We start from the raw sequence: 27311 nt of genomic DNA, 5'->3' as shown, positions 1-27311 counted from the left end.
AGAAAACATTGTGTCAGCTCAACAAAAATCTTCATCAGGTCAGATATTACAAAAATATTCTTTCTTTTTTAAAGGAAGGGGTGGAAGCAGATTTTTCAGATCAAGATTTTGAGACCTGGTCTTGTCAGCATTTGGTGCTAGAGGCGGACAGGCTTGAGATTTTGTTGCTTGCCGCAGATTACAGTACTTGCATTTTGGGAAGGAGGAGCAAACAACGGAAAGTCATATCAGAAAAAATGGAATCCAACAAAGTCCATGGAAGACCTTTTAGAACAATAATTATTACCTGGTTCATGATAAAATGAACTCATTTAGACTATGGTTCAGAAAAGGAAGAGTATCAAATGTCATAACCAACTGTTATCTTCTGCTACAAATGCTAGAATCAGAATATCACTTCGCAAAACTGTATACCAACATTCACTGTGTTCTTGATTTTTTTTAAAATCACACTTTAAAAAATAAACCCAGGAAACTGACAATCAGAGCATGAACCTAAACACAGCAATTCCCAGAACAGCAAAAACTGCTCAACACCCCCTCCCCTTTGCTCATTTGGTTAGAAGAGAAATTAGTTGACTAATCAGACCATACTGCAAGAAACCTTGGTCAGTTTCACTAGTTTGCTCCAAACACAGGCCTCTAAATAAGCCAGCAGCTACCAAAAACAAAGGAGCCCAAACAGCAAATTTTGAAGAAATTGGCAGCCATAGTGGTGGTGGTAGGAATAAACTACCAATCAATATTCTCTCCTTTTGCTACCATCACATTTCTCCCTGCTTGGCTTTTGTCCTGACTCAGTTTGAATCTCCACATCAGTTTCATGGCTCAGCCCCCGCATTCACCATTCTCCAGTCTGAAAACACCCTCCCACTTTCCCTTATTCATTCATTCTTACCCCTGAACTCCTTTCCTCCACTTCTCACACCTCCTCCTTTCAATCAGAGCAGCTGGGGCAGGGGACTTGATTTTTCCCTGCTCTTAAAGAAACAAAGCCAAGGTAGTACAGTGTTTAGCGTGTTAGATTAGGACCTGGGATACCCAGAATCCTCACTTGTGCTTGGGCTAGGCACACACACTCAGTTGGCAATACCTCAGAAGTTTGCCATGTGGGTAAAATGGAGGAGAGAATAATGTGCTTGGTCTCCAGTGGGAGAAAGGTGGGCATATAAATGAATGAAATAAGTAAATAAATGACAGCTGTAGAGAAGGGGGAATCACTCTAAATGTTAATTCCCAGTGCATTTTGACGGTATGCTTGAAAGGAGCCAACTCTGCCTGCCTTGGTTTATTTGCAAAGTTTATAGGTCTTGAGAATGAGTTATTCTTAAGACATTCTAGGAGTAAGAAGACATACGTGTAGTAATGATGATAAAGCACAATGAACATGGACTGGCAATTAAAATTACTCTTTTTCTGTATTCTCATGTACAGGTGGGCTTTATGGGGGTGCACTAGTGGGTGGTATGTGCATTAGCAGTAACTAAACCCTGCTCTTATTCCCAGCACAAGATGTAGCCTGATGCTATTTTGAAAGAGGCACTCTGCCTTCTTGCATTGCCAGTGGCTTTTTAAAAAGTCTGTTATTCCTCTTACAGGGCAGGAGTTTCCTTACTGGTTATATAATTAAATTTCAGGATGCCACCAACAACCCTATTTGTGAACTCCTGCAAGGGTGTGATCTTGTGCTAACAGTTTTAAGCCCGCAACTCTGATTAAATTGAGTCACATCTGCCCTATGCCACCTACTCCACATTAGCTGCTTCCCCTGCTCTCCACAATCATCATTCTTTTAACGAAGTTCCTGTTGTTATTCTCTGTTGACTAGACTCTTCTCCATCCAAAGGCTCCAGAACACCATGTAATCAATGCCCCCTGCTCAGCCTTGATGTGCTTCATCCAGCCCACCCCCCCTTTCATGTTCCCAGCAAGGCAAAGAAAAACTGACCAACATTTCTGACAGTGATGGAAGTGTAATGGGGGAAGGGGGAAGCAAGGTATGTGTGGCAAGTCTAGAAATGGGGAGAGAGCAACCAGGAGGGGAGAGAATCCCTTGTCCAAATGGGATCCAGCTGCCTCAACCGTCATGACAGAGTGGTGCCAGTTGGTCAAAAGTCTGACATTGTTCCGAGACTAAATTTTCTTGTGTATTTGTGCATATATAGAAATTGTTCGGGAAACAGAGGAAGAAATTACCATCGTAAAGGTTAAATTTTGTTTTGTTTAAGAGAAGTAAGAAGACGATGATACAGGAACCCTAAGGAACGTGGCTTGGCTGTGTTGCTGGTTTTCCTTTAATGCTGAAGAAACATCCTCCATGGATTACCTTTTCATGTGGCTGAACAGGAAAGTAGAAGCACGTAACAGGAGAAGGAACACAGGGAGGCATTAGGGAGGTAGAGTTTCGCAAAAGACAGGGTATACCCGGAACATTATGTGCAGCGATTTCAGGAAGAAATTTTAGCTGTTAAATCCACCTCTGCCCTGCCTGCGGGTGTTCTTTGCTTAAAGACAAACACATCAATAATTAGTAGGAGAGGGAGGAGTCTACAATGGAACCCTCACTGAGACTGCAATTTGGGTAGGAGAAACTGGGGGTGGGCTGTTGCTTTTCCAGCACAACTACCAACTGTTATGACGCAGTCGGATTATTTAAACAACATCAGCCGAAAAGCAAACCTACTTGGTATTTATTATTAACCAATAGCTAAGCTGTGAAAAGGAGAAGAAGAAACCAACACTGCAGCTCTTTCAGTGTGACAAAGTCCAGAGTACTCTTGGAGTTTTGTTTTGTGGGGGTTTTTTTCCTATTTTCAAAGTGTGCATCTCTGAGTAGGTACAAAAGCAGAAGCTCAGCTTTGAGTTACTCTCCTGAGTTTCCAGCGAACAAAAAAACATAGCAGCAGCACAACAACACAGCTGTTACTTGCCTTTAAACAACCACAGTCATAGAGATGGGAGAAACTGATGGCCAGTTAGCAGAATTCCTTTGCAGCTCAACTTATTTTATTTATTTACAACAGTTCTACTCCACCTTTCTCCCCAATGGGGACCTAAAGTTGCTTCCATCATTCTCCTCTACTGATTTTAACTCCACAACAACCCTATGAGGTAGGTTAGGCTGAGACAGAACAGCTGGCCCTAGTTTACATGGCAAGGCAAACATGGGTCTCCCAGATCCTAGTGTGATATTCTATTTCTAACCACTATCATGGTGGTAGTCACATCCTCTAGACTGCAAAGGGACAACCAGCACAATTTGGGCTGCCCCACACTGGAAGAAATATAATTAAAAAGGTAAAGGTAGTCCCCTGTGCAAGCACTAGTCATTTTCGACTCTGGGGTGACATTGTTTTCACAATGTTTTCATGGCAGACTTTTTACGGGGTGCTTTGCCATTGCCTTGCCCAGTCATCTACACTTTCCCTCCCCCCAGCAAGCTGGGTACTCATTTTATCGACCTCGGAAGGATGAAAGGCTAAGTCAACCTGGAGCCAGCTACCTGAACCAGCTTCTGCAGGAATCGAACTCAGGACGTGAGCAGAGGGCTCCAACTGCAGTACTGCAGCTTTACCACTCTGCACTACGAGGAGGGAAAAGTGGCAAAAAAAGACAATTAAATTGGAGCACCTTCTCTAAGAAGAAAGGGGAGGGGTTAGTTCTTAAAAAAAACCTCTAAAGGGAGTCACAACAAGTTTGATTAAAATATGCAGAGGGTGGACAAAGTAAACAGAGAACTTTTTCTCTATCTCTCAGAATAGTAGGGTTTCTTAATGAAGCTGATTGGGAGTAGTTTTAGGAGAGACAATTCATAGAGAAAAGGTCCATCAAAATGATTAGGCATGGTGGTTAAATGAGAGCCAGCATGATGCAGTGGTTAAAAAGGCTAAGATCCCAGAGATCCATGTTCAAATCTCCCTCCATTGCCATGGAAGTATGCTAGATAACTTTGAACCAAACACTCTCAGCTTAACCCAACTCACAACATTGTTGTTAAATGAAGGAGGGAACAATGTCGTAAGCTGCTTTGGGTCCCCCACTGGGAAGAAAGCAGGATATAAATATCTGAAAAAAGAAATGAATGGAGGTAGTATACATCTGAATATCAGTTGCTGAAAGAAGCAGAAGTAGGCTTTGGTCTCAGAACCTCTGCTTATGAGCTTCTGTGGGCATGTGCTTGGCTATTGTGGGAAACAGAGTGACAGACCAGCTAGTTCTTCTGCATGATCCAACCCGGTTCTTCTAGCTTTCTACCCCAGGACATGTGCAGTTCTGGAAGTGCTTGCATAACCAATGTTTCTAAAAGTGCGCTCTCTTAATTTTATCAATTGCCACTCATTTGCATGGTCACCAGTGGCAAGTACAAACTGCCTTCAGGGTATATGGCTTGCAAACATTTTGTGCATTGGGACAGAACTGGCTTTTCCTTTTTCTCTTCGTTTGAGACCATCAATGGACTATTTGTGAATAGCGTAAGCATATACCGGGGGGGGGAATACGCTGATCGAAATGTGAAACTTTATTTGCCAAACTGCTGTCACTCTGTTTCTGAGCAAAACCTGTTTACTGAGTCACCCAAGAGAACAATCTCCATGACATTCAGCATTCTGTCCCCAGCTGTGGCACTGTTTCATATTCCAGAGGAAGAAGACTTGTTGATACTGGTGAAGAATCTTTAATGTTATATGTATTGGGAGGGGAAATCTCTCCTGACCTTATTAGGTCAAAGTTAATCAATCAGAATTCATGCCACAAGAATCCCTTTTCAAATTTAAACACGTCGGGGCACACATCGGGCCAGGGGAGGGAGCAGAGAACCGGCACAGAGCCATGGAGGAGGTCTGAAGGGCCTCGGCCCCACCAGCAGCTGCCCAGCCCCGCCCTCGCTGGGAGGGAGCAGACAACCATCACAGATCCACAGAGGAGGTTGGAAGGCCCTCAGCCAGATGAGTTGTTTGGGGGGCATCAGCAGCTACACGAAATTTAAGCTGTGGGATGGAGCCAGTGACTGGGCACGCAGGGCCTTTTATTGTTTGGGTAGGACAGAGAAGGCTGGAGGGGATGAACTGCGAGGTTTTTGGGCAGCAGCCGCAGCGTGCAGATTGGGCAGGGGAAGGGAGCCAGCGACCTAGGGTTGCCAGGTCCAGTTCAAGAAATATTTGAGGACTTAGGAGTAGAGCCAGGAGACTTTAGGGGTGGAGCCAGGAGCAACAGTGCAACAAGCACCATTGAAGAAAGTTCTGGTCATCACTTTTAAAGGAACCACACACCTTTTAAATACCTTTTCTTAATTGGAGATAATGAAGGATAGAGGTACCTTCTTTTGGGACCCATAGAATTGGACCCCCGGTCCAATCCTTCTGAAACATGGAAGATGTTTCGAGGAGAAGCATTGGATGCTATGCTGAAAATCTGGTGCCTTTACCTCAAAAAACAACCCCTCCAGAGCCCTAGATATCTGCTGATCAATTCTTCATTATAACTATGGGAATCATTATAACTATGGGAAACTATGGGATTGCCCTGCAGATATTTCCCCTCCCCCACCCCCGCTTTTTGATTACCCTGAAGTGGGGGGGGGGGGAAACCTCCAAACCAGGGGATCTCCTGCCTCCAGCTGGGGATTGGCAGCCCTATGGCAGCCTGCTGCAGAGGGTCAAGGCCCATAGCAACTGCCATGAAGCTGGGACTGCCTCTCTCCTGGCTTGCAAGCATCAAGAAACACGGGTAAGAAAGGACCCTTTTCTATGCTTGTCAGTTGCTTTGGTTTGATTGGGGGGAGGAGTGGAGGGAAGGGAAGGGCTTCCAAATTACCTAGGCTTGCTTTGCAATCCCAGCAGACCAAAGTGGGCAGCCCCTTTGCTGCCGAGCATCTGTTCCAGTGGGAACTCTGTCCTACCAGTTTAGCATGGGTCTCTGCCCTCTGTCCTGCCCTGGGTCCTCTCCCTCTTTTTTACAGCTTCAGGTGAAGAATGTTTTGTACAGATGGAGAGGTAGGCAGATGTGCCCCAGCCCCTATATCAGGAGGAGAGGAAAAGACCGGAGACTGGGGAGGGGGAGAGAGAGAGTCAGCCTTACCTAGCAGTTATAATAACAACTCATTTCTGTGCTTAACGTCTGGAAGCACTTGGCTGGCATGATCTTAGTCACCAACTCTATTTGGTTCACCCATCTTGAGAGGGGTTCAGACTGTCAGGCTTCATGTGGTGCCCAGACTGGGGTGGGGTGGGAGTCAGCTTTACCTAGCAATCATAGTAACCTAGCAATCATTATAACCCAGTCTTTTGGCTTTTGGGGGAATTGTTATAGCTAGTGAGAAGTACCTGGGTGGGAAGGCCACTAAGGAAAACTTGTGGGCAAAAACAAACCTTCTCTGTAGATCTTTTGTCTTGAAAAGTCCATGGTCCTCGGGTTGCTAATAATCTTTTGGAACACAGTTATTCTATTAAGACAGTCTTAAATTAGGTGCCATTGGATTCAGACTTTGTTCTGCTGCGTCAGATCAACACAGCTACCTCATCTGAATCTTTGATAGTGTCTTAGTAATTATTTGTTAATGTTTTAATTATTATTGTTTATTTAATAATTATTTGTTAATATTTTAATTATTATTGTTAATTTAATAATTATTTGTTAATGTTTTAATTATTATTGTTAATTTAATAATTATTAATTGTTATGTTTTAAGCAGGTTTGTTTTTAAAGTAAAAAATAATGTCTTTGTGTCCTTTATTAAGTTTTTATCTTGGCTACCTGACATTGCATTTTATGACACGCATGGCCCGGCCAGCCAAGGTCTCGTTTATGTCAGATCTGGCCCTCATAACAGATGAGTTCAACACCCCTGTTTTAGACTATACATTACCCAGGACAGAGAACTCTCTTCTTGTATCCTGCAAAGTACATGCACATTAGTAGTGCCATAGAAATACTATTTTAAAAAATCTACATTTCTAGAAGTTGAAATACACTCTGTCTGGCCTCTAATGATGAGGAGCAGAAGATCAGCAACTCACTACCTTCAAGAGGGGACATTTCCCAAGGAAGACCAAAGCTGACCCTTACAACAATTAGCAGAGTATGGACTTGGAGAATTAGAAGCTGTGGTCTTGTGTAACTCAGTTCAAATGGTGCAAGAAACTCTCCTGGCAGGACTGGGACATCTTTGACTATCAGCTCAGTAAGCAACTGGTGATTTGCTGGTAGCTCAGTGGAAATAGAAACCCCTTTGTCTACATGCCACAAGGAGGAAAACATTATCAAAGAAAGGCATAAAAGGAAAACTGATCCCAATACCTCCATTCTTCTTCTCAACTTCATCCCGGATTAGAGGAGAGGTCAGGGTCACCTTGAGTGTTAGTGGAAGTTCCTTTGTGCTACGGATGATGATGGCTGCCTCATCCACATGAAGCTCAACATGGTATTTTTCTTCTGTGAGTTTCTGAAACAGTTCAGAAATGCTCAGCTGAATTACTGAGTAGACCCAGCATACAAATGCAAAAGTATTACTTTACCAGCAGGAAATAGCATTAGGGCACCTAAATAATGGATCCCTTCCCAGCACAGCTGCTTTTAAAAGTTATCAGAAAGCTGTCTTATTCTACTTTAGCTTTTAGTCTTTTTGGGGTGCTTTGGGTCAATCCAGTTCTTTCCTTCCCAGGTGTACACCCCACAATCACATATTTTACCATGTTTTTGTAGCATCTAATGATATTCCACAAACTCATAAAAAGTGGAGTCCAAAGACAGACCTGGGTGCAACAAACTCATTCTTTCCAGCTTTCCACTATGACCTCCCCAATACTTAAATGGAACATCATTGGATAGACGCAGTCTGCCTCTGAATATTAAATATTAAGGGGGGGGGACAAAAGGGAGAAAACCATCACCATGCAGACCTTGCCTTTGTTTTCCCAGAGGTATCTGACTGTTGGAAACAGAATGCTGGACAAGGTGGACCTTTGGCCTGACCCAAAACAAGGCCATTCTTAGGCTAATCACCAAATTCTCAGGGCAAATTTGGAGTGGAGAGCAGAACCACAAATTGTATGCTGGATGCACACAAACACACAACCACTTGCTATGAAACTGCAGAATTTTACTCTCTTTTGTTGCAGAATGTTGGCTTTTGAACTGTAGCAATTCATCACCCCTGGCTCAACACAGTAAAGGCTTGCTGCAGAGAAAAGATCTCCCAAGCCGTAGCTCAGAGCAACAGGCAGAAAAAACAAAGCCACAAGGTGAGAACTTTGTACTGCTTGCTTGTGCTCACCTTCTCCAGAGACCAGCCTAGATCTTTTCTTATTTTGAAGTACACCATTTGTTCTCTGTACCTTTAAAAAGGTTTCTATTTTTTCCTTGGAGGATAATTCAGATAAGATTTCATTTTTTGCCCACGACAGCCAATGTTGAAAATACAGAACACTCTTGCAGAGCTATTCATCACAACGGCAGGGCTGCCCTAATTTTTTGCTCACCTGGATTTGGATGGGGAGATTGTCTTTGACAAGAGATAACAAGGTCTCCGTGGGCTTCTCTTGGCACATAAGAACCAATTCCAAATCCATGTCATCCTTTATCAGCAGCCCTTTAGCTACTAAGCCAATCCGCATCACCCCACACAAGACCCGGCTACTTTGGTCCCTGGAAACAGGAAAACATTTTTTAGAATGATTCCCCTAATATTTTGTGCACCTTGACAAAAATAATCAGCAATAATTCTGCTTTCAGTTCTTCACACAATGCAAGAATATATACACATTCACTTCAGGGTTCTGCAATGAAGTCAGGCAGTTATACAAAAAAGATGAAGTGGGCGATGATGATTAATAATATGCATAGAGATTTAATATAGCAATTTTAAGGTGCAAAATGCAATATAATCTTCTCATGTTCATACTCCTGACAATCTAGAGTATCCTTCAAAGCACTGATTTAGGCTCAAAGTCTGACAAGTTTAAGCAAGGTGGACGGATGGAGGGAATTTAGCACTAACATACAATTTGTTCTAATGGTCTATTTTACGTTTTAATTTTGTTTCATCTCTATTGCCACCCACTCTTGGTCCCCAACTTGGGATGGAGCAGAAAACTGAGAGGGAGCATTTGATGTGGATCATTTTCTCATGCCCCAGTTATACTGCTGTGGGATGCTGCACCAGTTGAATCAGCTGCCTTTATGTACTCAAACAGGATAGCTGCTTTATCCTTTCCCAGATAAGAATGCAGATGTCCCCTACAGGTGCAATGGGTATCTGGAGGGAGACAAAAGATATCTTTACACTCACCCCAAGTGCAGTTGCATTTCTCCCCCCCCCCCCCCCCGAGACCCTGGCACTTCTAGTATGGCAGGCAGATGATAAATATACTACAAAGTCTGGCTACTGAGGATCCTTTCAATCAAATAGCTTTTCAGTACCACCAGAGTGCTAACAGTTTTCTTTTCGTCATACTGTTCCAAATGTTTTTCCATAAATTCGAACCCTGTACATTTTTACACATCTCTGACCCAACAAGTTAAATAATATTTTTAAATCGTTTTTAATTATTTAAAATTTCAGAGGCAGTTCTCTGACTCTGCATAAGTGTGGCTTTCATGACAACTAAGCTAGCCTAACAGTGTTCTTTTAATTTGAAGCAATGGGAGAATAGCTGATCTTCCTTGAAGGATGCATTGGGGCTAGTTTTGCTAACTTTTGTATTGGATAGGCATGGCATTTGCAATTTTTATATGGATTCTACTATGTTGCAGATGGTTTAAAACTACCAGAATCATATAACCATAATGGCTGAAACTGGTTTAGTCTAGGGGGAAAGTTTCCATCTTTTATAAAAACCCTGAGGAATATACAAATATTATAGATGGTCTCATTGCTAGGAACAGAGAATACTTCCAAACACATTTTTTTCCCAATTCCTGCAAGGGAAACACAGTTGGTACTTAGCTCTGTGCAAGTGCTGTTAGGTGAGTAACATCTGCAGATGAGTCTCCCCTTTCTCTTTAAGAATATGAGCAGGAAGTCTGAAAGCAGCAGCTAGAGGACCAAGTTGCTCAATTCTCATCCTTAAGGTCAATGTGTATGGTTGCCATTTGGGCTCTATGACATATTTATTTAGGTATCAATCCCTAGTTTTTCTCCCCAGTAGGAACTCAGAGGAGCTGACAACATTGTTCTCCTTTTATGTTTTTACCCTCTCTGTGATAGAGTAGGCTGTGAGCGCATGACTGGCCCAATGTCACCCAGCAAGCTTCCATGGCAGAGTGAGGATTCAAATCTGGGTCTTTCAGATCCTAGTCCAGCACCCTAAACATCACACTAGCTTTCAACAGGAAAAACACCCATTATCAAAATAATCTTTAATACCCATTTCCCCTAATCCATATAGTAACAGCAAGAAGCGAACTGCTGAACTTTCAACCACTGGTCACAGAAGGCTGAGGAAGTATAAGAAAAGGGTTGGAGGAGGAGCTGAAAAAGTTTGAAAATGGTGGTGCAAAGAGAGCATATGCTCAGAGGGACCCCCAACTAATTTCTTCTCTTCAAAATGCAGGCCAAGTGAAGAAGAAACATCCATCAGTTCCCCAAGGGTGTGTGCATGCACAAGCACGCACAAACATCCAGTGGGCAGGATCTATCACCTTGCTGACTTTAGCAACCAGGTAAGAATGAGGTTTGTCCTGCTTTTGCTGCTCAAAGACTTCTTCCTATCACAACATATTTTCTGCTCTGCAGAAGCCAGGATATGAATGTTCTCTATCCTTTCACAGGTGGTATGCACAGCTCACCAAAAGAAAACCTTTCTCCACAGGGTGAGATCTTTTCATTGCAAAGCCCTGCAGAAAAAGAGGAGCTTTTTTGCTGGGGTGTGTGTGTGTGTTGTGGGTGAGTTTTGGGATGGAAAGGAAGAAGAAAGATATCACACAGCAACCCAGCTCTCTCTGACAGGCAACACCTGGCCTTGCTGCAAGCTGTTCTGCAGTTAACTTGCTCTTTGTGGGAACATCTGGACACAGGCGCCTGCACACAAAAAATGTCCTAAATTTAGAATGAGCTCATGAAAAATCCGGTATAGAAAACCAGTAAGAAAAGAGACGCCAGGCTGCTGGAATATCTCAACAGTGCTCTGTGCAAGCCAAGAGTTTGCACCAGAAGTGTTTGCAAAAAGAGAGAGAGAGGCAATCAAGGCCTCATTTACTCCACAAAGGGAGAGGAGAAAAGCAGCCTGCCACTGCAGCTTGAGGAATGGCTGATGTGTCATGGGCCAGTACCTGACAGAGGGGGCAGGAGATTGAAGATGACCCATTGGCATGCAACAAACATGAACAAGCTAACTGAACTCATCACCTGTCCCTTATTTCTATTACTAAAGCAGTACACAGTCACATCAGTTTAAAATTATCATGCTAAAATATATGTAGACAATTCTAAAATGTATGTGCAATTCCAAATGCAAGCTTCACACAGGAAAGTGCCTGACATAAAAGTAGTGTTGGGGGAGAGGAGATATTGAAGGTGATGTGTGAAAAACATTTAAAAGGTTTCTAGAAGAGGACATTGATTAATATGGAGATATTCATTCTGCCCTGACCCCTCAACTTCCTTTCAACAACTGATACAAATAGAGGCCGTGCGCATAGCTGGGTAGCAGCAACCGGCCTTTGGTGTGTTATCTGCAAATAGCCACTATGCAAATTTATTCTTTCCACCTCAGTATTCTGTGACAGAAATTAAGCACTGGGTAAGAAGAAGAGTTGGTTTTATACCTTACCCTTCACTACCTGAAGAAGTCTTGGAGCAGCTTACAATTACCTTCCCTTCCTCTCCCCACAGCACATACCCTGTGAGGCATGTGGGGCTGAGAGAACTGTGACTGACTCAAGGTCACCCAGCTGGCTTTATGTGGGGGAGTGGAGAATCAAATCCAGTTCTCCATATTCACTTCTCTTAACCACTGCACCAAGAGAAGTACCAGAAGGTTCAAGTCTAACTACAAGTCTGTAACCCACAAGCCCTTTCCTTCAATCGCAGATGTGTAGAAGGGTGGTTATAAGCAACAGTAATCTGCACATGCCCAAGCAATCCTTTCTGCCCTCGGATCATGAATATAGTGTTCGCAACTAAAAAGGTGTAACCCTTGCAAACTGAGTCACTGTGGATAGTGAATTACACAGAACAGAAGAATATCCTTAGAAATTAGGTCAACTTTAACTACAAGGTTGGACTTGCTTTTGCAAACGGGGCAGCATTATTCCTTAAACTCTATGGCAGGAGGTATCAGTGTGCAACAAGACGGGCTGAAAAATGATTCTACCCTGCCTCATGCATCCACTACTCTTTGCCCTTTGGAGTGGAACAGCCATGGACAGTGGTGATTCTCCCCCTCCCTCTGGCAATGCACGACAATGAGGATGCACCAACTCTGTTATGCGGTCTTCATTATAGGAATCACCAAAGCATCCCCATTTACCCCAAAAGCAGGTTCCAACCCTGAGTCATGAATGACCAGGCAGATGGGGGTTTAACTGGACTATACTGCAGTAGCCTACCTGAAACATTATTGATTGTACAGCATTAACATTACTATAAAGAAAACATGGTTGGATGCTAGCACTTTTCTGCTGTTGGAAATGGATCACTCCCTGCTTTCCCCTTTCCCCATAAGTTCCTCTGACTGTCCCAAAAAGACATGCTGAGGATATGTGGAGCCATATGGACAAAACCCACATGGGATGGAGGGCTGTAGCCAGGAGTGGAATTGGGCATGACTACCCACTCCTCACTTTTGCTCTAGCAAGATCTGGTAGGATCTTGGGCAATCCAATCTACATGAATACAAATGCTTATGTGTCGGAGGCAAAACACAGTTTAGCAAATGCTTTGGTTCAATGTCCAGCATGTTCAGGAAAAGGGTCTCAGGTGGTGGGGAAGTCTGTTCTCTGCCTGAAACCTTCAGAACCCTTGTCAATTAGATGAGAAGAGACTGAGCTTGATTAACTGATGGTCTGACCTGGCTGAAGTTAGTTTCACATTGTCATGCAGATGTACTCTTAGGCATGCACCACAGCAGTCACTGCAGCCAGAAAACACCAAGTACCAACTCAACTATAAATGTTGCCAATAGCCCTCTTAATGAAATGCAAACACTTTGGGCTGGGAACGGAGGAAATGCATCTTGAAATATTAATATGCAAAAAATGCCACTTTGAATTGTTTAACATTAGCATTATTAATTACAAATTCAGCAGGCAAGGGACAGGGGTGGGGGAGCGAAGGCAGGGAAATGGTGTTTTGAGACTACTTAAGACAGCAGTTATCAAATCAATTTTTTCCTTTTATGTACAGATAATTTGCAAACTTGCCCTTCTATCTGTGGTGTGTGCATAAACAGGTGTGACTTCACACCAGCTCTGAAAACAATAAAAGTTCAATGTTTTAAAGTCACAGACCTGGGGGGACAGTTCTACCTGTTTCCCAAACTGCAAGGATAGGATTAAGGGATAAGAAAGGGATATAGACTCAAAGCAACAGGTGTTTAGTACAATCTGTCATCATGCTAGATGCATGACTGCCTCTCACTCCACTGGTGAAGCTAAACTGGACAGTACTCCTGGCTAAACTGGACAGCACTGCCAATTCACATCCACAGCCATTAACTTGGCAAGGCTGCAAAGCCACATGCCTTTCCAGTGACGGGTTGCGGCACTTACTCCGTTTGCCTGCCTGCAAGGAATTTCAACATCTGAGCCGCAAATGCCAGAGGGATCTTAACCCAAGTCCCTTTCAGCATTAGCACCTTGCCTTATTTAACCCCACCACGCTCTAATTAAGCAACTGAAGGAATCTCATCGAAAGTCACACAGACAATTACTTTCCTTCATAAGCAAGAAAGGGACGCCCCTAGGCAATGCTCTCCCTGCCACCTACAGCCACATCTGTAGCTTCAGTGAGCCCCAGCACTGAGCCCTCTTGCCTGTCATCAGAAGTGCAAAGCTGGGAAAGAAAACTTTGGACAGCATAACTGTTGCTGTGGTTCCACCCAAACCGTAACTTGGAAGACATTCCCAAGTGCTGGAACTAGTAATGCCTATGGAGTTGTCTTCCTTCTGAATCCCTGCAACATTTCTGGAGCATCAGTGGCAGGCATCAAACCCAAGAGGTGTTCAGGATCCTTCCCTGATTCCCACATTCCACACTGCCAAATAACAATACCCTGAATCCTTGGTGACATCGTAGCAATCCAGTTTAATGCAAGTAACTGCCTTCCTCTGGACTCTATTTGCTGGAAGGCTGAATGCACTCACTTGCCACTGTTGTCCGCCACTTCCTCTTTGCCATCTGTGCTGCCCTCTGCCCTGGCAGACTTGCTCATTTCATCCATCCAATCAGAGACCTGCTTAAGGGCACACTCAACTGTGGAAACCATGTTCTGTACAGCCTCAAGTTCCTCTGGAGATGGATAAATGGTTGAGTGTTTCATCATCACATGCCGGTCATCATTTGCAAATGATCGGATAGATCTCTGTCAAGAGAGGCAAGAAAGGATTGAAAGGAGGGGAGGAGTATTTGCAAACTGAGGGCCAGCTATGTAGATTAGGGAACATTACTATGTCACAGTTCACAAAAGATGTGGGAGGACATCCCAAGAGCTTATTAGGGGGTAAAAGCAAATACCTCTCTCAGACCTAGTATTTGCAAGGCCTCCTTCAAAGAAAAAAAAAGCCCTAGGGTACAGCAGGTTCAAAAGTAACTGGAAGTCCAGATCATTCAGTCATAATCTGTCTTCCAGCTCTTATGTTCTCTTGTGTGGAGGGGGAGGAGGAAATGCTCTATCCTGATGGTACCCAGCAGAGTCGGAGTTCAGCCTCCCACCGCCTCCTGGTTCCGCCACCACAGGAGAAGACAGGATGGGCAGCAGGGAAGCAGGATGGTGCCAAAGCTGTGAAAACCCCACGCTCTCACCATGTGGTTTGCAGAACCCCAGGCTGCCTTTATCTACAATCGAATAGCAACATTAACTCGTCTCAGAATTCTGACAAAAGATTCCCTCTTATTTCTGATACAGCACCCATATATATATTTTTTTTTTCATTTTGCCTCGGAGCAATAACACTTGGAGGACCCAGGAAATCAATGGATTGTTCTCCCATCAATTGGCAGGCAGGAATTCATTAACTGCCTGTGCATCACCATGCATTTTCCTCTCCTCCGGAGACTTTTTTTTGGCCCAAAATATAGATTTTGGAAAAACTGCAGAGCACTGCAATAGCTTAGGTCCAGGAAGGCACAGCAATCCCTCCTGCTCTGCAACAGAAACAGGAGAAGGGAAAAGGATGTCCCTGGAGTGCTTAACAGGATGAACAATTGCACTGGATCAATGTGCTTGGAAGATGAGCTCAACAGCTCACTCCAACAATAAGAAAAGTACAGCAACGACTTTACCTTGTGGGAAGCAGAGGAGCGTCAGCATTTTTGGTTATGTAACCTGGTGGAGTTCAAGGTCACCTGAGCCATTCTCACAACAGCTTGCTAATGCCATTTTTATTCAAAAAGGTTATTTATGAGCATCCCCTGTGTTTGCACTTAATAATTCATGCGCTGCAGCCTCCTGCTCAGTGGTTTTGAGGAGGCTCCGGCAATAAATCAAAACCCCGTTTTGCTCTGCTTAAAAACTATGCCAGCCGGCCCTTTAACTCAGCACCAGTTCATAGCCTCTTCCCCACCCACACCTTTTTTTGTTACCAGCCTAAAGAGGAGAGGAGGAGAAAGCAGGTTCCCTAGCTTGGCTTGTACATGCTCATTCTTGAAACCAGCATCTGGGACCCTACCATGGCTGGCCACAGTATGTTTCAGCTCCGGTGCCTTTCCCGTTTCTCCTTCTCCCTCCTCCTCGGTGTCTTTGCTAGGCACTGTTTCGTCTGACAGAACCTCCTCATAAGCCTCTCAGTCTCTTGACGGCTCAGGAGGTCACACAGGAACAAAGCTCTGGAAACTGGATTCTGCTACACACCTCCTGAAAGAAAGAAACAAAAGACGGAAAGCTATGCTCAGATAAACATGAAAACTACACTTTTCTAATTGCTTCCACTGAGGGCGGGGCATGGAAAGGACACCTCAGTGTTTCAGTGACAAGAGGATGCCTCCACAGAAGTGGGTTAGCAGTCACCTCCAATGGCCAGGACTCCCCATGTTCTTCTCCCTCCGGACAGCAACCTGAAGGCAAGATTAAGGCAGTGCTCCCTGTCGTGGCGTCTGTGGGAACCACAGTTCTCATCAATGTGTTTCTTAGTGCCTGGCTTGCTCTTTCTCCAAAGCATCTCCTCATCAAAGCAAAGAGCCCACCCTGTCGTTTTTCTACCTTAGTGGAGCAGGTGTTTCAGAATAACCCAAGGGGCATCATCGTTGTGTCTGCAGAGAACAACCATTCAGAAATAGCTGCCTCCATGACAGAAAGATGTCTGGGTGTGAGCCTCACAAAATTTTGAAACTGGACAACAGTCATGTTGTGATTGGTGCCTACTACCCACTCTCAATATTTCAAATGCACCCACAGATTTGACAAGATTGGGACCTCTGAGTTATGGCAATGTAACTTGTTGGCAAGCGCTTTCAGCGGTTAGGGCCTTACCCCATTACTCTCCTCCGACCCCGTTCTCAAACAAACCTATATAACTAGCCACTACAGACTGTTGCTACTACAACCAGTAACATAGCACTCAGAATGTGTAACATCAATTGTGTTCCAATCAATAACAAAACCTGTGAAGCTGATCACCATTATTTCAATTTTCAGGTTGAGAAAGTGAAGAGCTGACATCTGGTGCAACATTTAGTACCGTGAAAATCTCAGCTTCAATTAAAAAAAAAAGAATTCTAAACAAAACAAGCTTTTTGCTGTTATAATCAAAGAGAAAAGGCCTGGAAACATTCAGCAAAGTCTAGAAGAAGCTCAAGCAACCTGAAAGCAATATGTGTTTTTGTGTGTGTGAACAAGACTCAAGAAGTGCCATCCTCCAGTTCACGCATCCTTCCCTTCACCCACTGTTGACCCCTTCCGCAGTCTTATACAACCTCCATATCCTTCCCTCCTTTCTCAATCTTTAGCAATGCTCCCCAGAAAGTTTCTTAATTTTTTTGCATATTTTAATTGTGGATGAAGAATTCTATTAACTAATTCAGCATGTTCAAACCTGCTCCCTGCATGAGAATTCCTGAGCTAGATTTGCATGTGGGGAACATTCCCTCCCTCCCCCTTCCTGCAACAGGAGCTTTTAAGTCAGGATATGCTTTAGAATGAAATTGTGACAGATAAGGTGAATGATAAGGAGGGAAAGACATGCCCCACTCAATACTATGCTCCACTGGGCTTCCAAGCACAGGAGGCAGTCTGCAAAAGAAGCAACAGCTTCATTTACTTTGGGATTGGGAGATGCACCACAGACTCATATTTATTCTAACTTAGTTTTATTCAGAACTTAAGCTTTTGTGTGCATGCGCACTTCTTCAGGCGAGGAATGAGGTACAGTAAGCAGAACCACACACAGCTGGTGGGGTTTGGAATGCCAAGTGGTACAAAGTTAAAAACCAATAGCAGAATAGTAAAATTAACAAATTCAGAAAACCTTTGATCTGGGTTGAATTAACGTGGGAAACCATAAAACAGTAACATGTCAGAATGTGAGAATGCCTGTTAATTATTCTATTGCTAATAAACCTGGGTCAAAAAGAAGGAAAATATAATCTTTGAACAACCTTCCAGAGAACACTATCTTAGCCACCATGGATGTGGAATCTATATACCAACATCCCACACCAAGATGGATTACAAACTGTAAGTAATATAATCTCTGATAAAAACACAGCTGACTTTGCCACCAAACTGCCATTTTGTTCTCACCCATAAGTACTTCAGATTTGGCAATGAACTTTTCCTACAGATCAACGTTACAGCCATGGGCACCCGCATGGCCCCACAATATCATAACATCTTCATGGCTGACTTGGAGCAACGCTTCCTAGACTCCCACCCACTCCTACCTACCTTATACCTGCATTACATTGATGACATTTTTATGGTCTGGACACATGGTAAAGAAGCCCTGGATACATTTCACCAGGCATTCAATGACTTCCACCCCATCATCAACCTGACAATGAACCAGTCCATGCAAAAAATACATTTTCTGGACACCACTGTTAAAATACACAATGGATGCATAGACACTACCTTATACCAGATACCTACTGACAAACATACCTGCATGCCTCCAGCTACCATCCCAAACATATCAAACGATCCATTATATACAGCCAGGCTCTACGCTACAGCCGTATTTGCTCCAATCCTGCTGACAGAGATTCTCACCTGAGGGATCTACAACAAACCTTTTTTGAACTAAAGTACCCACCTGATGAAATCAGGAAACAGATTAACAAAGCCAGAATGATACCCAGAGAAAATCTGTTACAAGACAAGCCCAAAAAAGACAACAGACCATCACTAGTGGTCCCACACAACTCTCAACTGAAAACAGTTCAACGTATCATCAACAACTTACAACCTCTATTGAATAGTGACAGTTCTCTTTCAGAAGTACTGGGGGGGGGGGGGGTAAACCTTTTCTTGCACACAGACAGCCCCCTAATCTCAAACAACTCCTCACCCACAACGATACAACATCTCATCTGAGCATGCACACTGGTACCAGAGCTTGCAATAAACCCGTGCCAACTTTGCTGCCACATACACCCAGACAACACAATCACTGGACCTAACAGCATTAACTACACTGTCTCAGGCTCAGTCACTTGCTCATCTTCCAACATTATATATGCCATTAAATGCCAACAATGCCCTTCAGTTCTCTACATAGGGCAAACAGGACAAACCTCCGCCAAAGGATAAATAGACACAAATCTGACATCAGGAATTACAGAACTGAGAAACCTGTGGGGGAACACTTTAACCTTCCAAAGCATTCAATGGGTGACCTAAAAGTAGCCGTTTTACTGCAAAGGAACTTCAATAACAGAATAGAGAGGGGAATTGCTGAATTATAAACTATTATGAAACTTGGAACAAACACCTCACCAGGATGTTGCTTTGCTTTTTTATCTCATTACATATGCTAAACCCACTTTCACCAAGAAGAGCAATATATCCACAGTATTCCAATGTATTTCTCTTTTAGGATAGTGTATAAGAATAATGCTTTTGTATTGACATACTCAAACTAGGGATATTGGCTGTTTATCTCATTACATATATTAAACCTATCTACTATATTTTAATGTATTTTTTCCTAATGGCAAACTAGAATGATGTATATATTTATGTTACATGTTAAAAGGTAAATTAGTTGGACAGGAAAAACTTCTGGGAAAGAAATGCCTTTTTTTTTGCCCCAGGTTTATTAGCAATAGAATAATTAACAGGCATTCTCACATTCTGACATGTTACTGTTTTATGGTTTCCTATGCTAATTCAATCCAGATCAAAGGTTTTCTGAATATGTTAATTTTACTATTCTGCTATTGGTTTTTAACTTTGTACCACTTGGCATTCCAAACCCCACCAGCTATATGTGGTTCTGCTTATTGTATTTCATTCCTCGTCTGAAGAAGTGTGCATGCACACGAAAGCTTACGTTCTGAATAAAACTAAGTTGGTCTTAAAGGTGCAATTGACTCCTATTTTGTTCTACTAGTTTAGACCAACACGGCTGTCTATTTTGATCTATCTACATATTTATTCTGTGAGTGAAGCATTCCTCCTCTTTACAGAGAGCTCCTTGCAGATGGTAATGGGGGCTCATGGATAGACTCACATCTACAAGTTCATACTCTGCACATGCAGTGAGACAAGGAATCCCTAAAAGATAGCTCAACCCCCTTAATTCAATCCCAGAATCATTATGGATTTTTAAAAGATTTTTTTTTAATTTCTCTCTGAATTTTTAAATTTTCAGCCATAGTATCTGCTTTTGAATAACTTGGTTTAAATGTAAATCTGACCTTAATGGAAACCCCTCTCTTAAAACTGAACTTACGGCCCTCTTACAAAAAGCTGCTTTTTGCTGTATTTAAAAAAAAGAGCGGGGGGGAGAACTGGAGAAAATATCTTTGCCGGTCATCATACAACCTAACAGTTCATATAATTATGGTTTACTTCTGGTGGTTACTACCAACCAGTGTTCCCTCTAAGCTGAGTTAGCGTGAGCTAGCTCAGAGATTTTTGGCCTCCAGCTCACACATTTTTGTCTTAGCTCAGGAAAAATAGTCCCAGAGCAAACTTATTTATGCAGCAGCTCACAACTTTAATGCCAGTAACTCACAAAGTAGAATTTTTGCTCGCAAGACTCCATGGCTTAGAGTGAACATTGCTACCAACATGTAAATCCCTTGACCCAGCTGGCCAGCCCTTTCCTTCTCTTTTATGCCAGTTGGAACGATACTTTAATTATAACTAGCAACCAAGGAACATATGCATCTCTCTCTAACCTCATAGAGAACACTGGTCTGCCCAGTAACTACTATCAGCCCATGCTTCTGCTGGCGAGTATTAGCTTTTGAGTAGGATGATGGTAGGGCAAGTGTGACAAACAATATACTACAACAGAAGGGAACTCTGGAAAGAAGAAGCACTTGCTGATGTTGATGCTAACCAACACTTGTCCACAAAAACCTGTCATGGTTGCAGTCAGAAGAGAGACCTTATGGAGGTCATGAGTAAGTTAACCAAATTACACAATGCACTGTATATCACTCACTTAAATACAGTAAACAATATCAAACTGTTAAGGAAATTATTGCACACCCCCTCCCAAGGTTGTACGTAGATTCTGCTCAGCTTTACAACAAAATGGGTTGGCTACTACCCAGCTGTTCCACTGACATCAGCACATTCCATGCCTCATAGTATGTCCTGCCAACGCAAGAGCCTCCTTCACCACTGGGAAGAGCCTGTAGTGTTAGCAGAAGTCTCCTTGAGCCAGAGGAATGTGCTGGCACCAGTGGAATGAACCAGTAAGAGCCAACCCATTGTTATGGCTATAGCAAAAAATATGCATTTTTGTTTTAAAAGTATCTAAATAATAAGGGAAAATTTCGTTTTCTATTTATTGTAATTAGGCAGAAATGCACCCTGCCTGCAAGCATATACTCTGCTGGTGCACCTTGTAATCCTGAGTATCAACCCACTTCAAATGAGGTGCTGTCTCCCAAACAATGAGGGATTATCAAACTTCTGTTTGGCAACAGCAGCCAAGGCAGGAGAAGCAACTTGAAAGCAGCAAAGGCTCTTTTGGCAGCTGGGCCACAACAGAAAATAATTAAACTGTTGTGAACCTGAGAGAGTCAAACATGCTGAGAGCACACAAAGGATTCTGCAAGGCTTGTCCTCCAATTAAAGGGAAAAATGAAAGACCAATTTACACCACTAAATGTCTGAGAGTCACTGTCATTTGTAGGAGCAACCTCCTCCTAAAGCCAGTATTTCCTGTCATAAAGAACAGGACAAAACTGGGCAGGGCTGAGGTAGAAAAGTTACATTTTGAGGACAGGAGGGGAGCTAGGCATGCTGGAAGTATGGATTCCAGAGACACACACCTTGGAAGAGAAAATAGGCCATGGACATAACAGAAAAGGAAAGAGGCCTGGAAGTTTGCTGCCCAATATTCCCAGGGCATTGCTTTGGAATGCAAATTATCTCTCCCCATCTCCCATCCCCACAATGCCCTTCTAAAGTCTTTGTCAGTAAAATCTTCACAGAAGCTCTTTTCTTCTTTTTGTATTTTTGCATTTTTTTTTGTGTGTGTGTGCATGCATGTGTTTGTTCCCCCATGTCTGGAATCATAGAGCTGGAAGGGCCCTCCAGGGTCATCTAGTCCAACTCACTGCACAATGCAGGAAACTCACAAATACCTCCACCTAAATTCACAGGATCTTCATTGCTGTCAGATGGCCATCGAGCCTCTGTTTAAAAACCTCCAAGGAAGGAGAGCCCACCACCTCCCAAGAAAGCCTGTTCCACTGAGGAACCGCTCTAACGGTCAGGAAGTTCTTCTAATGTTGAGCTGGAAACTCTTTTGATTTACTTTCAACCCACTGGTTCTGGTCCTACCTTCTGGGGCCACAGAAAACAATTCCAAACCATCCTCTATATGACAGCCCTTCAAGTACTTGAAAATTGTGATCATATCACCTCTCAGCTGCCTCCTCTCCAGACTAAACATGCCCAACTCCTTCAACCTTTTTTCATAAGACTTCTGGTGACTCCTGCTGGGACATGGAGGACATTCAGAGAAGTGACGTGATAGCCTGCCTCTGCCTCCTGACTCTGGTATTCTTTGGAGGACTCCCATCCAATACTCCCTTCTAAGCTGTGGAGCCTTGTGAGCAAAAACTCTCCATTGTGAGCTACTGGCATTGAAGTTATGAGCTACTGCATAAACTAGTTTCCTATAGGACCATTTTTCCTGAGCTGAGACAAAAATGTGTGAGCCAGAGGCTAAAAAACTGTGAAACAGCTCACACTAACTCAACTTAGAGGAAACACTGCTCCCATGCAAACACTTGCCAGGGTCTGCCTTGCTTAGCTTCCGAGATCTGACAAGATCAGGCTTGCCTGGGCTAACCAGGTAAGGGCATAGAAGCTTTTTTCCTGTGAACCTTCTGGAGACAGATGCTGGGTTACTGGTGTGTGTTTGCATAGCTGCTGGCTCTTGCAGGAATGGGGCACAATCTTGCTTTTGCCACTATCACCATCACTATATGACACCAATAATTTTTTTGAAAGGCTGTTTCCTACACAAAAAAGCCATTCTTGAGTTCACAGAGTGCAACCAAGACTTTGATCAATGCGATGTGCTGATCCAGTTCTCAAATATAAGGACTTCCTATGTTCTAGAGAAATAAAATACACAAGAGGTGGCTTCAGACCTCCAAAACCTACTTTTGTTCTAATTACACTCAGAATTTTTCAAAATATAGGTATGCCTTCCCAGTCCAGAAACCTTCAAAGACATTGCTCAGCCAGGCTAGTTCTCAAAACAGCCCCACTTGATCCACTCCCTGCTCCCCCAACATTCAACCCTGACATTTCCATTCTTGTCCCCCATTTCCATCCCCAACCGCCTTCCAGCCTCAATCTTAGCAAAATATTTCATTTTCCCCCTAGTCTTGAAGCTTACCACCAACAACACTTAATTACTATCCTCCTTTGGTCTTTCTTGGTGGCTAGCTAAACAGAATCTGGTGTCTTGTGAACTTGCCAAGTAAATGTCATAGCAAAGAGAATGTACTTGTGCACTGTCTCTGGATCAAAACACATCTTCTGGAAGCATCAAGTTATGTCAATATCTTCAGGAAACCCAGCAGAATGTCTAAGCAATCACAAATTCACTTCAGAGGTCTGAACCTTTTCCACATTGCAAAAAACCCCAATACTCAACAACCTGCGGCTAATTTTGGAGAGGCGGCAACAATACAGCTTTTAAGAACCTCCGCATCTAATTAAGCAGCAGGACAGGTCTGACAAGGTATCATTGTTAAAGCTTGTTCTAGCAGAGAAACAAAAGGTCTTTGGGCAGGCCAAAACCCTGCAGCATTTGAAGCAGTTAAGAAACTCTTTCTATTAAAGGCTGTTGAAAAATCTTTCAAGGAGACTTCCCCCACAAAATATTTCCCTGGAGCAGGAAACTTTCACTGTTTTATGAATGCATGTCAAAGTGTTTAGTTGTAAGCACAGGGGCCATGTACTTCTTTAGAAGCCTTCAAGCCAGGGGTTTTCTTCAGAAACCTTCAAGTCTTCACTGCAGTTCTCATGGGCACCATGGTGCCCACCAAGTGTTTTTAGAAAGTGTGCAGAGTCAGGTGAGGCTTTTGCCCAGCAGAATTCCTTGCTGGCCACTGGAAATCTGATTGGCTGTGTTTCAGCAGGAGCTGTTACTTCAGCACAACAATCTTTGCTGCATGACCACAGGTAAGCAAGAAAATATTTTAAACAATGTGTTAATTTAAAAATACATCATGTTAAGCAGAGCTTCTGCCAGAACTGTTGAAAAGTTTACTATCAGAGTTCATGTATAACCTCACTCCTTTGCATTTTGTGGTTGTGTCTGCTTCCTGCAGCAGGCATTTCTTATTGCACTCACCACACCCTATGTGAGTATTCCAAAGGTGCCTGGAGGCTCAACAATGTTGGTGACCCCTTCTTTAAGCTGTAGGTCTGAAAAGTTGTGTTGCAGTATATGGAATAACTAGCTGTTCAGTGATAAAGCACATAGTTTGCAAGTTTAAAAACTCAGGCATCTCTAGGATTTCTAGGACTGAGTTAGATGTACCAGTGCTCTGTTATTGGAAGGAACATGGCTCAGTGGTAGAGCACCTGTTTTACATAGAGAAAGGCAAACGTTTAGTCTCCAGAATCTACAGTTACAGCAGGAGGTGTACAATGTATTGCCTAGGAGCCACATGCAGCCTGTCAACACATGCAGTATGACCTATGGACCCACTGCCAATTCTGACAACTCAGCAGGCATTGCTAAAACCATGCCCCCCACCCCCACACTGCCTGCATCTCCAAGTGGAGCCAGCTCAGACAACTGGGAAGTGCTCGAAAAGTATACCATGAGAGGCAGCAGAAAGAAATAGGGTACCAGCAGTGGTATATCTGCATGAGCAAGGAAACATGGAAAGTCGTCCACCTTCAATAATAATAAAATAAAATGACACCCAAATGAAGTGGTACCGCAAGAGAAACTCAGTGAGTCATCTTCTCACCTAGCACCAAGCACTTGCTGCACTCTCAGCTTGCCTTCAGCAGATACTCGTCACTTCCACAAGAAAGGAGAAGGTGCAACCTGCCCAAAGCAAATGCATACAAGCAACAGTTTTGAGGATGAAGTAGGATTTCATGGAGGAACCTCCTACTGTTGAGTGATTAGGCTAGGTTTCCTAGCAGGGGAAGCAGCAACTGCTTTAAAAGCATAACTCCAAGCATAAATGCTCTGCTCCTCTCCTAAATATTGGGGTAGTGACTGAGATAATATACTTTTGCAATGGGGCTCACTTAGTTCTAACAATTCAGAAAAAATCTCAAATGACAAGTGTTGCAAAAGACCAGCGGTCATTTTGTAGAAAAATAGGTGGTGGAGCTCATCTATGGATTGTTATGCAGCTGCAATACTATTCAAAGGACAAGGAGGTGGAACTCTCAGGAGGAGGTGGAACTCTCAGAAAGATTCAGGAGCTGTGCTCCTGTGAGCTCCCACTGAATCTGAGGCCTGCAAAAGACCCTTCTGAACTAGGTGGACCAAGGAAATGACCTGATACAAGGGAGTTCATATATGCATCTCTAACACTCATTGCTTTGCATACAGAAGGTCTTAGATTCAATACTTATTTCCAACTAAAGAATCCCAGAAAACCTGAAACTCTAAGAATCATTACTAGGCAAAGAATGTAATGCTGAGCCTAAACAGACAAATGGTCTGGCTCACTATACGATAGTATCGTGATCACTAAACCAGATCTGTGTTGGGTGACTCTCAACATTTCTAGCTGGTCCTTGTAAATGTTCCTGACATTCTTAACATTCCCAGTAATTGAGTCCCTCCTTTGAAAGTGAGGTGCTGTCCAATTTTGTATCTAGAACCTTGCCTTTCATCACATTGCTCTTTGGCATTTCAGCCCATCCACAGCATAACACCATTCCTTCACCAATGCCCACCACACGAAGGCACTCACTAAGTCACAGTATTTCTTAGCAGAAAACACAACAGCAGAAAGTCCTACAATTCACACAGAATTATTTAGAGGACAGAAAAAAAATTCAAGAATGTGGCAGTGCCCAGTAGGTCCCAGGCTCTTCCAGTGAATCATCACTGAGCATTATACATTGAAATCCCTGGTGCCAGACTACACCATAGAATCTTCAGTAGGCAAGCAGACTCACCAAGCCAACAACCCCACCTGCCTTCTTCAATATCTCCACTGGGCTTCAACACAGAGGGTAGGATAGAAAGTATGTCCCATCCTTTCAAGTCCTAGGGGCTAGAAGAGCTGTTATTTTTCTCCATTCAGACATACAGCAAGCAGCCAGTTGTTTCCATGCAGACAGCATCCCCATTGAGTCACTACTGAGAACAGAAAAAATACAGAGGGACCTGGCAGTCAGCCAGTAATCCCCAGCGTAAACTGCTTTGGAAGCCCCTGGCTGCAACCTCTGCACCTTGAGCTTTAAGGGCTAAAAGACATGCAGTTTCTCAGGTGAAGCCTATTTGCCTCCAAGCTGGTCTGGGCACTTCAAAAATGGAAACCCACTCCTACTGGCTTTTTCTCTACACATTTATCAGGGGAGAAGAAGCCAAGAACCTCTGAGTATTAATTGCATGTATATTTCCATTCCTGTTCCACACCCTACACAGCAAATGTCTTTTGCAGGTAATGTCTTTTCCCATATCTTTCACACAGCCAAAAAATTAGAAAGCGCATCGTGTTCCTTCTGCAGTATAATTTTAATTTATGGCCTCTGTCCAAGCCTCTCTCTGGCAGCATCCGTCACAGTGGGAAACTGTGTATCTGGGTCAGGAGAGACAAGGAGCTACTCAGAGCGGCTTGTGCTTTGGTGTTGGATGTTGATGGTATAATTGAACTCTTTCAACAACTTTTCAGACATACTCAGGCAATGGCCAGAGCAAGATTCACAGTGCTGACCAAAGTAAAAATGCAAGTTTAACAGGAAAACAGTAAGAGTCCAGTAGCACTTTAAAGACTAACAAAACTGTGGTATAGTATGAGCTTCTGTGAGTCACTGATCACTTCTTCAGGTGCAGATATCTGAAGAAGTGAGCAGTGACTCACGAAAGCTCAGATCCTACCACAAATTTTATTAGTCTTTAAGGTGCTACTGGGCCCTGTCCCTTACTCTTTTCTACTGCTACAAACAAACATGACTACCCATCCTGATCTATCTCAACAGGAAAACGTAATTTTAAAAACAGAGAATCTGCTATGGGCAAAATGTTGCTAGAACTGGTGTTAAACCAATCAGCCACCTACTTAACTCAGTAGTGGACCTACCAAGTTCTCTGGCAAAGGCCTTTCTCGGTACTGCTGCATAAGACTCTTACACTGAAGCTGCCAAATACATAGAGCTATTGCCTTGCTCTAAGATGCTGGGAAGTCTTTCTGGAGGTGTGTGCATGCTAACATGATGTTTAAACCTAGCTGGTATTTATTGCAGGACTGTAAATATCCAAGGGCTTAAACATATGGCACTGACATGTAGGCATCTGAAATACTTTTCCAACTC

At 43.2% G+C, this 27311-nt stretch overlaps 1 protein-coding gene across 5 annotated transcripts in view; it reads right to left on the bottom strand.

Annotated features, from left to right (window-relative positions):
• The window catches only part of STRBP (spermatid perinuclear RNA binding protein), a 97871-nt gene that overhangs the window by 28039 nt on the left and 42521 nt on the right, over nucleotides 1–27311 (bottom strand). For all 5 annotated transcript variants that reach the window (XM_060250425.1, XM_060250424.1, XM_060250426.1 and 2 more), the window contains exons 2-5: nucleotides 15826–16010; nucleotides 14302–14519; nucleotides 8478–8643; nucleotides 7297–7441 (exon numbers count right to left, since the gene is read on the bottom strand). In XM_060250425.1, coding sequence (XP_060106408.1) covers nucleotides 7297–7441; nucleotides 8478–8643; nucleotides 14302–14519; nucleotides 15826–15828 — 532 coding nt within the window. In that variant the 5' untranslated portion in view covers nucleotides 15829–16010. The remainder of the gene's footprint in view (nucleotides 1–7296; nucleotides 7442–8477; nucleotides 8644–14301; nucleotides 14520–15825; nucleotides 16011–27311) is intronic.

Source organism: Heteronotia binoei, chromosome 12 (assembly GCF_032191835.1).
Source record: "Heteronotia binoei isolate CCM8104 ecotype False Entrance Well chromosome 12, APGP_CSIRO_Hbin_v1, whole genome shotgun sequence".
Taxonomy (NCBI): Eukaryota; Metazoa; Chordata; class Lepidosauria; order Squamata; family Gekkonidae; genus Heteronotia; species Heteronotia binoei.
The sequence above is the reverse complement of the archived record's forward strand: the minus strand, read 5'-3'. Positions and strand labels throughout refer to the sequence as shown.